The sequence below is a fragment of the Colius striatus genome, chromosome 2 (assembly GCF_028858725.1).
Source record: "Colius striatus isolate bColStr4 chromosome 2, bColStr4.1.hap1, whole genome shotgun sequence".
NCBI classification, from domain to species: Eukaryota; Metazoa; Chordata; class Aves; order Coliiformes; family Coliidae; genus Colius; species Colius striatus.
In genome coordinates this window covers 57,776,047-57,789,523 of record NC_084760.1, presented here as the reverse complement: position 1 = coordinate 57,789,523, position 13,477 = coordinate 57,776,047, and the positions used below count along the sequence as shown (strand labels likewise).

Below are 13,477 nucleotides of genomic sequence, written 5' to 3'. Positions count from 1 at the left end.
ATGTCATAATCTTTGTCATGCCACATGCATGTGTGAAAGGAGTGCAGGAGCAAACATGATACCTTTACAGTTGTCTTTTGAGCAAATGTAAAAAATAACTTTCACCCTCAAGGGCAGATGTTGCAGAATCCCAAGGCCCCAAAATGACTTTCAAAATCACGGAGAATCAAATTTCACTGAAAACAGGTTTTATAGTGAAGGGTAATGGCAAAGAATCAAAGTGGTCACAGTTCAGAGCCCACTGGGCAGACATTTCTGAATTCTACAATGCTAAATGTTTGTCCCTTGTCAAATTGGGCTTCTCTTCCCTTGGGTTTGTGTGCTATAATGTTAGTTTTACCACTTCCAGTCATAGAGAGACATTATGCTATCTTCTGCAAGCACTTTTCAGGTAATTATTTTTGGGGGTTGCTTAGTTGTTTTTTTCCCTGAAAGCTAGAATCAAACACAAGTAAGACTTTCTGATATTTTTCCAGGAAACATTCAGGGGAGAAAGAAAAAAGCAGAGCTATCTTCTTGCTGTTACACAGACTGTAACCATGGACCTGCATAAACAATTGGAGAACACTGAGAGGAACTGGAATAAAGAGAAGATGGAATTGTTGGAGAGATTTGACAACGAAAGGAAGGAATGGGAATGTCAATGGAAGGTCATGCAGAAGAAAATAGAAGAGGTATTTTTAAACAAAACTCTCAACACTAACATTTTCACATAAGATGAAGCAACTAGAGATCACTCCTATTTTTTTTTTCTGAATTATATCCTTTTTCTTATCTGTCACTGAAGTTTCTAATAGCTGATGTTAGGATGCAAAGCCTGAGTTCAGGTAGTTTTAGCAATTGCTTATTTAATAGTCATGAATATGAAGCAGGGTGTTAAATGTCACTTTGTGTGACGCTTTCTATGACATCGTTGGCTATGTATGCTGCTCCTGGTCTGCTGGCCATGGGCCCCATTGCTCATGACAGACATGCTTTTTTCCGAGTACATACTGAACAACTGCATATATGGGCTTTATGAAAGAAAAGGCATATTTAATAGCAAAGAATCTAGGTATAATAACTCTCTGGCAAAAAGGAATTAGATGACACAAGTCTGCTGGGGTAAAGGGTAATATTAAAAAGAACATCATACATTAAATGCTGCAAGATGCACAATCATTCTGACTAGAACCTCCTCCATTTATGGATGGCTTTTAGTAGGGAAAACAGCTACAGTAAATAACATGAACGTCTTGACACCACTTGTGTTTATACATACTAAGAAACACTCACTCCCTTCCATGTCTAATGGATCTTCTTCCAGAAATAGTTACAGTAATTATTTATTATTCTTTTATCCCCAAATTGTCCCTGCAGTAGAACCCTCTGGCACTCTGAATGCATAAATTGAATCTGCCTTGGCAACATACAGGAGCAAGTTATTTCACCACTAGGCATTCCACATTTTTCATTCTAATGTACACATGGAGTAGTTTTGCTTGTGTTCTGCCAACATCGCCCTGTGGCTGAGCAACACAGGAATGTATGGCGGAGATTGCTCACATGAAAGTATGAGAAGGAAAATTATCAGATCCAAATGAATTGCAGCCATACGCTGCCTGTTAAAGCAGCCTGCAGCATACCTCCATAATGTCAGCTCTCATATTTTACCTGCAGTTCTTGCAGGGTTTGAAATGATGGTCTTTGCCACATTTCAGTTTTTGTGATAGAACATTTCTCTACAGTCTTACCTAATGTCACTACCAAAGTGTGAGTGCCTCAAAAGTTAGTAATATGATCTGTGTCTGTAGTTGAATTTCAGTTTCTTAGGTATATGAGCTGTTTTAGAATGGCAGTAATGTGCTGGGAAAAGGTATTCTGACTATTGGTAGTCTTGACAGTGGCAGCGAAGGCCATATTTTTTCCCTAGATTAGGAAAGCTTGAAGAGACAGAAAATGAGTTAGAGTGGAATGGGTTTGAGTGGAAGCAGATCAACCAAATTAAGCAAATATCAGTTTAAGCAAATCACTGACTACTGCAGGACCAGACAAAACTGCAGATGATAGCCAGAGGTTGTTAATATCCTCTCCATCTATGTCTATAGCTGCCCTCGATTTCAGTTGCCTGACAGTTCTTTGCCAAAAGCCACAGCTGGACAAAAGAGGAGATCACTTTTAAATGCCAACATCTGTAGAGGGCTTTCCTCAATAAAACTTGTGCTACCTTTTCAACGTGTATTTATATTTGGTAGTTTTCTCCAGCCCATCAAAACCTAATTTAATTCCTAGGTCCTTCCAGGAAAACTTAAGTGGTTTAGAGATTTTATTGTTGAATTACGCTACATAATTTTTATGTATGCTACAGGCTGCTTTAACAGGCAGGTGGTATCCTTTCTTCTTACTACTATGCTGAGTCTGTATATACAGAGGCCCTTATTTCTTGGAAATGACAAAGTTCAGCCTGCAGGTTCCTTGAGCAACTGGGATTTGAGAATGAAATCCAAAAGCCCGGGATGAGAAAATGTGTCAAGTCTCTGAACATGTTATTTCTAATACACAGCACTACCCATGAGATGGACATATGTTCTTCATGTTGTTATTCTGTTTCACCATCCTTCCAAAACCTGTTGTGATGGCCTTGTGCACTGCGAAGGAGCAGGCAGATGGCTATTCAGAGGTGCCTGCTCTGTGCTTTCTTCGTAAGAGCAAGTTAAGAATGAATGTTTATAAAGAGCTCTGGGTTTCTTGGAAATGATACTGTAAACAGAAGAGGTCATTATAATGCTACTTTTTATAATTTATAATTTATCACAGTTCCCTAGCTTGAATGTGCTGGATGAAAGGAACTAAAATCTTTTCATTTAGTAATGAAGCCACTGGATCTCAGCAGACAGCATGAAGAGTGTGCCACGTTACCAAGTAATACCATTCTACAGTACTGATTTATCACTCCAGTCATAGGGAAGAATTCCACATAGCATCTGATATGTAGTGCAGGTGGTGCTGTATATTATGAGAATTCACTTCCCCTCCTTAAACTCCCCATCCATCAGATCAGGACTGTGTCCACCACATAGCGTGCTTGGAAGTTACTTGGAAGAAAAACATACAGCTTCTGGCTCAAGACAGTGTCATTGGCCTCTTTCAATCCCATCTTATAGGTGGAAGCTATACCTTAAAAGCATGGCAGAGTTTGTGAATGGTAGCAGCCCTTTCCTCAGACTGTGACAATAATGGTCTGGGAACTATCACCTTGTATGACTTGACACTTTTCTACTAACACAAGTAAATAATCTTTCTGCTTGGTGTTAGCAAGTGAAACATCCTTCAAAACAGAAGATGAATATGTTCTTTTACCAAAATTCATCACAGTACTATGTTTTAACAGAGATTTCTGTTGTTTTTTCAGCTTTACCAGGAGGTAAAGCTTAGAAGGGAAAGCAATATGAACGTCCATGATAATAAGGCCATTCAGAACAAGATGCTGCAGCTGCCCATGCATTCCCCTGCTTTGGAAGAGAGTGACACAGTGGAGCTGAACTATCAACATGACGTGGCAAATGACAGGATGGAAAAAGGGAGTTTGGTCAGTAAAACAGGACACGAATGTGGAGAAACCAGAGCCAAGAGCAGAAACAATACTCTATTAATGGACAGTCTGGCCTTTCAGAACTGTGAGGAACCTGAAGACAGCCTCAGCATCAAACCTTCCAAGAAAAATGCCAAGAATTATATTGGTGATCTCAATGTAGTAAGTAAAAGCATGTTTCAGTTATGAGGGTGAGGAAAATACTGAGGACTTTGACCTGCCAGGTTAACCTAAAGAATTGATCTCACTAATTTTAGTTTTCCAACAAGACACACTCTCTACTGCCTCCTCAGTTTGTTATTGATGAGTGTTGTCTCACTGATTAAAGTTAACAGTATGCTTTTTACCTCAGTTCATAACCTGCGGGCATTTTTGTACCCTTCATTGTGCTACTTTCGTCTGCTGTGACTCTTAAATGCTAAACACTACAAGTTTCAAAATAATTCTGGAGATACCATTTAAAAGGCTTATATTAAAGTACTGTTTTTATATTTACAAAGGCTCTTAAAGAACTTGCCAGAGTCAGTGAAGAATTGTGCAGCTATCAAGAAGAAATTCGAAAGAAGTCCAACCACAGGAGGTAAAAACATATTTGGACTCTTTATATTAGAGGAATAAAATAACTCCCTCTTCACTTTGAAGGGGGAGTTACTGCTGAATTTATTAGGAATTGGGCAGTTCCTATCTTCCTAGTGTTTCAGTGCTCAGCATAAAACATTCAAATGGAGTATAAATATGATACAAGGGCACATTTTACTAGCAAAATGGAGCTTATTTATAGACTCTAAAAAAATTAAATTAGCATTTGTACCAGGTGAAATTGTACTTGTTTCTAATGGCTGTACTAGAAAAGTGATCAGATATTTCTGTCTGCTCTGGTCCTATTTACATGCAGTTCTATACAATTCTGTATGGGTTTGTTAGGCTGAGAAGTTTCTTACATTAAGCACAGATGGCATATGAACATTCTTCCATTTGTTAAAAATTCAGTGTTTGTGGTCTCCTTTAGCAAGCCAACCAGTCTTCCTCTTGAGTTTTGCAGAAATTATCAGCAAGTAAGATTGAACTCATGGTGTGACAGTGTACACACCATCAAGGAGATTGAGAAAAGCGATGTCTTGGCTGTGCTGAGACCCCATGGAAATCTGTATCATGGCAAGGTCTTTTCAGATGCTCTCAAAGAGCAGAGAGTTTTCTTACACTCCTCTATGCAATCAGTTGACTGTCTGTCACTGATTTATTATTGTAGCTGGATTAGTGTTTGTATCAGAAAATAGTTTCATAGCTGATGCATACTGTCTAAATCCTGTCTGAGAAAGGTGATGTTTTAACAGATCTCAAAAGACATGTTTGTACTGTCATGTGTAACATTAGAAAAAACTATACAAGGGAAGCACTATGTCCCTAAAGTTGCTTCATTCCATTCATAGTCAGGTAGACTCACCTGGAATCATTAAAATTCACACAATACCACTGTCCTTACTGTAGGATAGGTGAGAAAACAGGCAATCATCTACAAATACTCAGAAAAAGAATTGCACTGACAAGGGAAAGATACACAAGATTCCTTTTGTCAAAAATTCTTCAAAATCTTCATGTAGGTTTCAAGTATGTTGGGTGTATCAGCTGCAGAAAAACTGCTCCCAAATCTTTTTAAGTAGCCGGTGTTAAAACACGTGCTCGTGGGAGGTATGAATCTGTGCTGAGACCTCCTAGGGGAATACCCTTGTTACTCATCCCTAAAGCCTCTACTTTTTTTTCCAGAATGAAGTCACTTCCTTTCCTGGGGGAATTTGAGGAAACCCAAAACACAGTTATTCTGCCTGAGATGAACTGTGTGTCCAGCAATGAATCACAGACTTCAGTTGCTTTTAAAACAGAGGAACATAATAATAGGAAAAATCTGATGAGCTCTACCAAGGCTTTGAAGGACATGACTTACGGTGGTCTTACTGGTGACAGAGGAACAGAGTTCAGACCTTGGCAAAAGAAAGAAGCTCCACCAGTTCCTCCACGAAGCACTTCTCGGCACCTAACAAACTCACTTTCCGCAGTCGTACAGCTTTCTGAGGCACCAGTAAGAGATACAGGCACCAAAAGCAATTGCAAGGGTCAGGACTGTAGGAGTGGAAGGAAACTGATGAATCCTTCACCTGTAAACCAGAATGAAACTGCAGTGGCCTGTGCAAATGAAGGGCAGACTGTGAAAGGTCCAGCAATGGTAACCCAGTATACTGCTGCAGTATCTGTAACCAAAAATGAGTGCAATGTACCAACAAGTTTCTGCCACAACACATGGGCATATGATGTGGGCAAACTTGGAAAAGACAACGAAAGTCAACCTTTCCCACTGTCAGCCCAAAAGAGTTGTTCAGATGGAAATATGGCACGAAGCAACAAGGTGCACCAGAAGCAAAATCCCAACTGTCACAGCAGCCCTTACTACGGTAACGACTTTTATGGCCCTGCTACCTTGCACAGTCATCTTTTGGAAGACTCTAGGCATACTTTGGGAAAGACTCAAAGAAATGAAACTTTAGCAGCAAAGATTGATGAGTTTAACCGGACTGTATTTCACACGGATAAACGTAACAATGTTTTGCAAGAAAACCAGGTGCTTCAGACAGCATCAGAAGATCAGAAACCCTGCGTTCCTCTGTGTGACTCTGCTATTAGCAAGACAGAAACTGTAAATGCGTCTTGTGTTTCAAATCCCAAATTCTCTGCAACAAGGGAGCAAGAAGCTAGCAACGCCAGCAAAGCTGGCAGAGCGGCAGGACAACAAAAGCAAATCAATGGACTTCCAAATACTAGTGGTTATAGGCACATGCTTCATGAGCATGACTGGAGACCAAGTAATTTGTCCGGTCGGCCGCGTTCAGCTGACTCAAGGTCAAACTATGGTGTTGTTGAAAAGCTTTTGAAAAACTATGAAAAATCAGCAGTGACTTCTCCGTGTAATGTTAAATGCTGCAAAGATAAGTGGACACGGGCAAATTCTGAATTCACCGATGGGAGTTCTGAGACATTGAGTCAGTATTTAGAAATGCTCCAGATTGAGCAAGGAAAGCAAGAATTTCCAAGGAATTCAGCCAGGCATATTGGGCAGCAACTCAAGCAAGGAAAAGAGAGACAGAAGTTACCAGAGGTAAGGTTCATGAGACTGGCAAGAACAAAATAACTCAATTTGGCACTATTCACTTTCAGATTCTAAAATGAGGCAGGCTAATATGCTATTATAAATAATGATGTAAAAATAGACAGTTTAGACCACGATCTCAATGAATCAGGATTATTTCCTCTGAAGATAGTAGAGCTGTGGGAGGGCAGAAGCATGTAAGTAGGAATGACCAGTGAAGACGTGTGCCAGATTCTCATCTCTGCTGCTATTGCGTAAAGCTAGATTTTAACTGCAGTGCACTTATTTAAGGATTGAACTAGTGAGAACTTCAATCAGATTTTAACTCCTCTCTCCTTCCTTTAGCTGGCAAATTATTTCATAAGCCTTGCCAAAGGGTTTAAACGCATTTGGCCATGTCAAAATCCTAGACTTAGATGGCATTCTTTAGTACCCAGGATGCTACTTGGTTCAGGCTTTCCTTAGAATTGCCTGTGAAAAGGGATATTGTAGCTCCATAAAATTTGCAGTAATAAAGAAGCCTCCTCTTACTTATCTCAGTTCCAGGCTTCTCCTATATATTCAAGCGTAGGCTCATAGAAACAGAAGAGTATGGCATGACTAATTAATTTATATTTGGCTGAATTTTAGTTGCAGAAGTTTAGAAATACTGCCTTTGTCAACATTCTTTCTTAACTGGAAGAGGAATGGATGGTTTTGAAAATACACGGAGTTTCAAGTTCTGTAAAAGGTCAGAAAGAAAATTCAATTTTTTCCTGAGGAGCTTCTTGGCCAATGAGCACAAAGAAGTGTACGCCTTAGTGTCTGAGAAAAGAGAAGACTAATGTGTTTGGAGCTGAAAAACTTAAATGGGTTCAAACTGTCAGCTGGTGTGCTTTAAACTGTCATAAATTCAGGGACTTCGGTGGAGCTATTTGAATTTAAACAGCTGAGAATCTGACTGTGCAGGTTTTCTTCTGTGTGTCTTTCTGACAGTCTTGCAGTGATGCAACATCCTCCTTAGCAGATGTATCTTTACTGCAGCACTGAAAGAAAAAAGCATGAACTTTCTGATTTCTTTTTTGTCCAATGAACTTTTGATATGAAAAAACACCAATGAATATGTAGGGCAGAAATAAAATGACCAATGACTGAGTTTACATTGATGTAAGCTCAAAATACTAAGGCAATGGGGTGTTTTTTTCTCCAGAGACACTTTGTGTCATCATTTCTGTCTGTATTAAACCACGTGTAGAATATTGCCTGCTTACAGGGTACCTTAGGTCCAACGGCATTCACATAAAAAAGATGTGAAGACCTATATAGGATGAGACATTTGGTTTATTTTCATTGTTTCCAATTTATATCACTGTAGCTATGATCAAAATCTGTTGGTTTTCCTGTGTATATAAGGCTCTGCATGTAGATGTGACACTGCATTAGTATATAGACATTCTGAGTTAGTTACCAAGTGTAAAGGTCTTCATGTTGCATTGACAGAAACAGAATCCTTAGCAAGTTGTGACCGATGGAACAGAATTAGTAAAAAGATACCTGAAATGTATGTAGATCATGTGACAGTAATGTAAGGTGGTATTCTGTGTTCTGCATTTAGAACAGTAAATGGTGCTCATTGACAAACAAAACCAAAAACACACCACAACTCAATTTCCAAAACTTAAAAGAAATGAAAAGTGAATTGTCGGTTTTGGCTCACATCAACATTTTATACCTTTCCTTGTGTGTGACACTTGTCTCCACATATTTTGAACTGCGGCTGATGTGAGAATCCCTATACATAGAAATGGCTGTTCTTTTGCATTCTGTACATTACTGTGCTCCTTTTAATAGCTTCAGACCACCTGTTCTGAGGTCACCCCGAATGTCTCGCTGCATTCTCGTTGCATTCCACAAAAGCCTTACCTCGTTAAAGCAAGGAATTGCCTTTTTGTTCTAGATGTGTGTGCCAGCTAAATGTTCAAGTGGGAAGGGTTTCTCCCGGCCAGCCCGGCCAGCAAATCGACGCTTACCTTCCAGATGGGCATCCAGATCACCGTCAGCACCGCCCGCTGTGAGAAGAACTGCGTACAACTGCTCTGTCTCCTTTCGGTCAGAGACCTCAGTAGTTTGAACCCAGAGATGGGTTGGGTAGTTGTGAAAGCTGTACACCACATTGTAACTCTGTTCGGTATGTGTTGTAGCAACCAGTTCTATACTGTTGTATCTTGTCCAAGAGTGACCCCCACCAACACGCTGGACAAAATGTATTGAATCTTAGATCATCGTCACCATGGTCTTCAGTGTTTTTATTGAAATGAAATGAAAACTGTACCCTTGGTTTTCTCCTTTTTTTTTTTCCCTTTTTTTTTCTTTAATAATAGCTCACGAGGAATTTCTTTTGAAGGGCACCTTCCTTAACTTGCCAGTCAATTTTGAGTTGAAACAATGTATAGTGCTGTATATTCTGACTCTTCTGCAAACAGCAGAAGGTAAAGCTGTATGCATGATCATGTGTTCGTAGGTGCATGTGTTGGTCTAGGAAGTATGCAGGTCTGTATTTAGAAAAGACAAACTGTGCTAGTGTTGACATTGAAATTACAACCTATATGCCTACATATATATATACTTTGTGTTTATTTTAAAAAAAAATTGAAATATACAGTCTGGATGACATTTATATTTTGTATATCTTTTACATAGGTTCACAGGTGTAGTATTTAATGTACAAAACCTAAATATGCATTTTTGTGACTGCAGCGACAATGCCTTTGCACAATATGTATCTGAAGCAGACTAACTCGACTGATTCATCAGTCATGCTTCATGGCATCCTCGTTCGGTTTCCTAACCCTCATAATGCTAGGTCAAAATACCCAAACATATTTTTTTCTGAATGAAAATATTATATGATTTGTAATACAATAGCCTTTTTCAGCACCAGAGACATTCCTGAAATGTTCCAATCCCTTGAAAAAGCTTAAATGTGCCATTATATATGTAGCATACTTGTAAACACTTCAGTAGTTTCATCTAGGGTAACATACAATTTATGAAGGGAAGAAAAAGGTTGTATATGCTCAGTTCCATAAAACTTATTTTTCCTCCTAGCATTACACTATGAAGTTTGGTAAAGTCAGGAAACAATGGACTTGTTTACTTTCACTTGAGGCAGGAGAACAAGGACCGTTGTTCCCAGTGCCGCAGCCACAACTCCGTTTTTACTCTTCTCCTAGACTAGAGTGCCTGAGCCACTTGCTCATTTACTTCTCCCTGACTGACTCGTGGCTGTCAGTTACCAAGTTTACTTGCGCTCTGGCAACAAGCTGCATCTAGTATGGAAATATTGCATCGAGGTATGATCACAATGGTGGCCGAAATCCTAGACACGTGGCGTTGGAAGTATGTTTTTGCCATCACTTGACTCAGTATTGTGGGCCGTCTAAATGACACGCAGAGAGCCTGGCTTGCTCCTTCTCACAGCGTGAAAGAAATGTGGATGCCACCCAGACTCTTGCTGAACTTTCAGAAAGGCAGTGTCCTTCGTCCTGGAGTTTTTGCACCCTTCTTTAGGCTGTTGCTGGATGCATAGTGTGGTAATGGTGATAAATGTTACCTTTAAACAGGAGTAAAGAGGCGCTTCTTCAACATCAGCCTGATTTTGTCTTGCAACTTTTCTTCTTCTTCTGGAAAAACATAGTGTGTTCTAAGGAATTTCGAATCATCCCAGGATCCATTAATGTGCACATTTTCCTATGTGAATGTAAAAAGGATTTCAGAGAGAGTGTAGGCTTTTGTCCCAGTGAATTGTGTATGTGTCGATATAGGGAAAATTAACTGTGCTTAATTTGATAGTGATCTATTGTCCTGCTCTGGTTGTGTTGAGAATCCATGCCTTTTTCCTTCCTTTTAGGGTCTTACTCTTCTTTCCTCTGCACAACATTGGTGGAAAACAGGAGGCTGTGTGTTCTGAGCCATACAACCTGTATAGTAGGATCAGTAACTGCTCAGGCATGCCAGTATTGGAGCGGACAGGCATTAGGGCCATAAATCCCATTTTATCATGCCATCGTGGCTGCCTGCAAGGCAAAAACATGCTCAGAGGAATTTGTGCAATCTAGACTTACAGTCCTTTCTAGATGTGAAAATCCCACACAATATATGAAGGCTTCAAACAGGTCAACAATTTGTCAAAACTTACTCAGACATTATTGCAAAGTTACTACTGGAAAAGATACAAATTTTAAAATTTCTTGAAGAAAATTTATACACTTTGGAGAGAGATGAAAATCTGTGTGTTGGAGTGAAAAATCAAAAGTGCTATAAATTTGCCTGTTTGCCCTAATATAGAGATTGCACTCCATTAAGTTCCTTAGAACTAGAAAAATTAGAGATGAATCATAGTGAATTTGGAACATGGCATAAGATTCTAAGAAGCTAACTGTGCAAATTAGCAAACCAAAGTGCCTGGCAAATTGTCCTTTTAAATGCCTAAGTAGCTGAGCAGCTTTAAATGCCTGAGGCTGAGGAAAGGGTAATATGAGAGAACTGTAAAAACTATGGTACTTAATTTCAGTCAGTGCTGACTGCAATAAAATGACTTTAAATTACCTTCGTGGTAAAGTTAAGCAGTTTTGTTCAGAAAAAAAGGTGATGCACTTTTGTATGAAGAATGTAATTACGAAAGTGTTTCTCTTGATTAATCAGTAAAGGTGTTTCTTTAGTTCCCTTCAGTTTCTTTGATCGCCTTAGACATATATTACATTGTTGAATTACAGAGAAAGGATCAAATGTCTACAACATTCCCTGATGTGTGTAAGTTTGATGAAAAGAAGGTTTTTGAAATAAACTAACAGGTCAAGGATAAGTCCATTTTGTCAAGATTTTCTGTGTCCCTCTAATGACAAATGTTGGTTCTGACGCCCAAAAGTATCAAAACCAGTGATTTTGGTCTGCATGTTGGACATACTGATTTTAGAAAATTGACACTGACACTGTTTAAATATTCCCTTCAACTGCACCCATAACAGGGCCGGTGCACTGTGGTGAATTTTTTAGTTCCCAGAGCTATAGTTACAGAACCATAGTAATTATGCACTTTATTGCACTTACTAGCTATAGGATGGAGAGCTCTGTTGGACTTACAGGTTCCCCCATGTAATCTCTGGCAAGGAAATATATCTTGGAAACTCCGAAGCAACAGACTCAGTACATACTCTCACAAACACACACTCCTGCATGAATTACAAGTGATCCAAGTAAAACAACCTTTCTGTTAATCCCAGTGTCACCTATGGAAGCAGTGAGTTTTGTAGGCCTGTTTTTACTATTATTCATACATATGCTGTCTAAAGTCTTAATGCAGATACAGATTCGTCTTACTTGTGCTCTGAACAAGTCTAAGACTCTTTATTGCACATTTATGAGCTTTGGTACTTAAATAAATGCAAAATTCCCTGCACACATGAGTCAACTGCCCATTGAAATGAGAATGTCACTAGGAATCAGCCAGCTGGTACTTAGTTGACAGCATCATTCTCCCTCACACTGGGAGACAGAGTCATCATCTTTCCCTGAGACCCTTTGAGGGAAGAGCGTGGCAGGGTAGAAACACATAAAGAAGAGTCAGTCAGATCTTACATATGCAACAGAGCAGGCTGCCCAAAGGCTGGAAAACTGACCCGAGTCAGAGCCTCTGCTAAGAGGCAGAAGGAACAGAGGAAAAAAATTTCCTTTAAATCCTCCAGATATCATTCCTCAAACTCAGAATACATTTCGAGTAAACGTTTTTTCTTTCCAGTGTTAGTGATAGACTTCTTATGTACCTTTAAAATGTTGAAGGGATGAACTTTGCTTGTTCTCCATCAGGAACATTGTTATCTTTCACTACTACACATGCTGTAAGGGAGTTAACTGTTGTATATAGCAAAGAATTGGCAATCAGTGTGATATAATTTTCCAGAGCATTTGAAGCACTAAGATATTTCTCCAGTTGCCTATTTAAAAGAAAAAAATGTTTCTGTAAATAGGAATTTTGTATCAAAATGGATTCAACAGCATTTTAGCAAAGATCTACTGCAACCCAGCAGGCAGGCCGTTTCCCCTAGAGTTTTGTTTTTTCTGGACCAAGCCTGAATTTCCTAGCATGCAAGAACTTAATGCAATTCTCACAGTGCTGCTATGCAAAGAATTTCTTTGTCTTCAAGATCTGTAATATACAACTCTAGCCGTTTTACTGCTGGTATTCTCTATTGGACTAATCTGTAATGATGTCTTTGGTTGTGTACATGCTCTTTTCACTGGAAGGCAGAATGCATTTCCTCTAAATGCACTAAATCAAAGCCCCTTGTTTCCTCTGGCCTTTCCACCCCTCCTCGATTCCCAGTGAATGTATATTTTTATGTGATTTGTTGACATCAGTCTATATGTATATGCCATACCATAGGACTTTCTACCTGTACCACAGTCAAAATACCTTTGGGGCAGCCTATTCTAAAAAGTGTTGATATTACTATTGCCATTTGTAGATATATTAGATCTCAATCTATTGTTTTGCATCACTGAAAATGCACTTTTTTCATCAACTGTTAGTAGTATGCATTATACAAAGCTTGTGGTCTTGTTTTTTGAAATGATGTTTAATCTGCTTTTGACGTTTGCTTCTACCCCTCTGCCTCCCACCTTTTCTGTTTTGCAACGTACTCGCATCAGCAGAGATGTGTTTCTGATGTGTACCGTTGATCCAGTTGCTGTGTGGCTTTGGAAGCTCATACCTAAGGGTGCCTTGCTGA

The 13,477-nt window shown here is 39.3% G+C and overlaps 1 protein-coding gene across 1 annotated transcript; it reads left to right on the top strand.

Moving 5' to 3' along the window:
* The first annotated feature begins 524 nt into the window (after positions 1 to 524).
* On the top strand, positions 525 to 8,898 carry KIAA0408 (KIAA0408 ortholog). Its single transcript, XM_010210810.2, has 5 exons — positions 525 to 674; positions 3,392 to 3,733; positions 4,072 to 4,151; positions 5,336 to 6,719; positions 8,647 to 8,898. Exons 1-5 carry the CDS (start codon positions 540 to 542, stop codon positions 8,818 to 8,820), a joined length of 2,115 nt encoding a protein of 704 aa, XP_010209112.1. The 5' UTR covers positions 525 to 539; the 3' UTR covers positions 8,821 to 8,898.
* Positions 8,899 to 13,477: the final 4,579 nt, after the last annotated feature.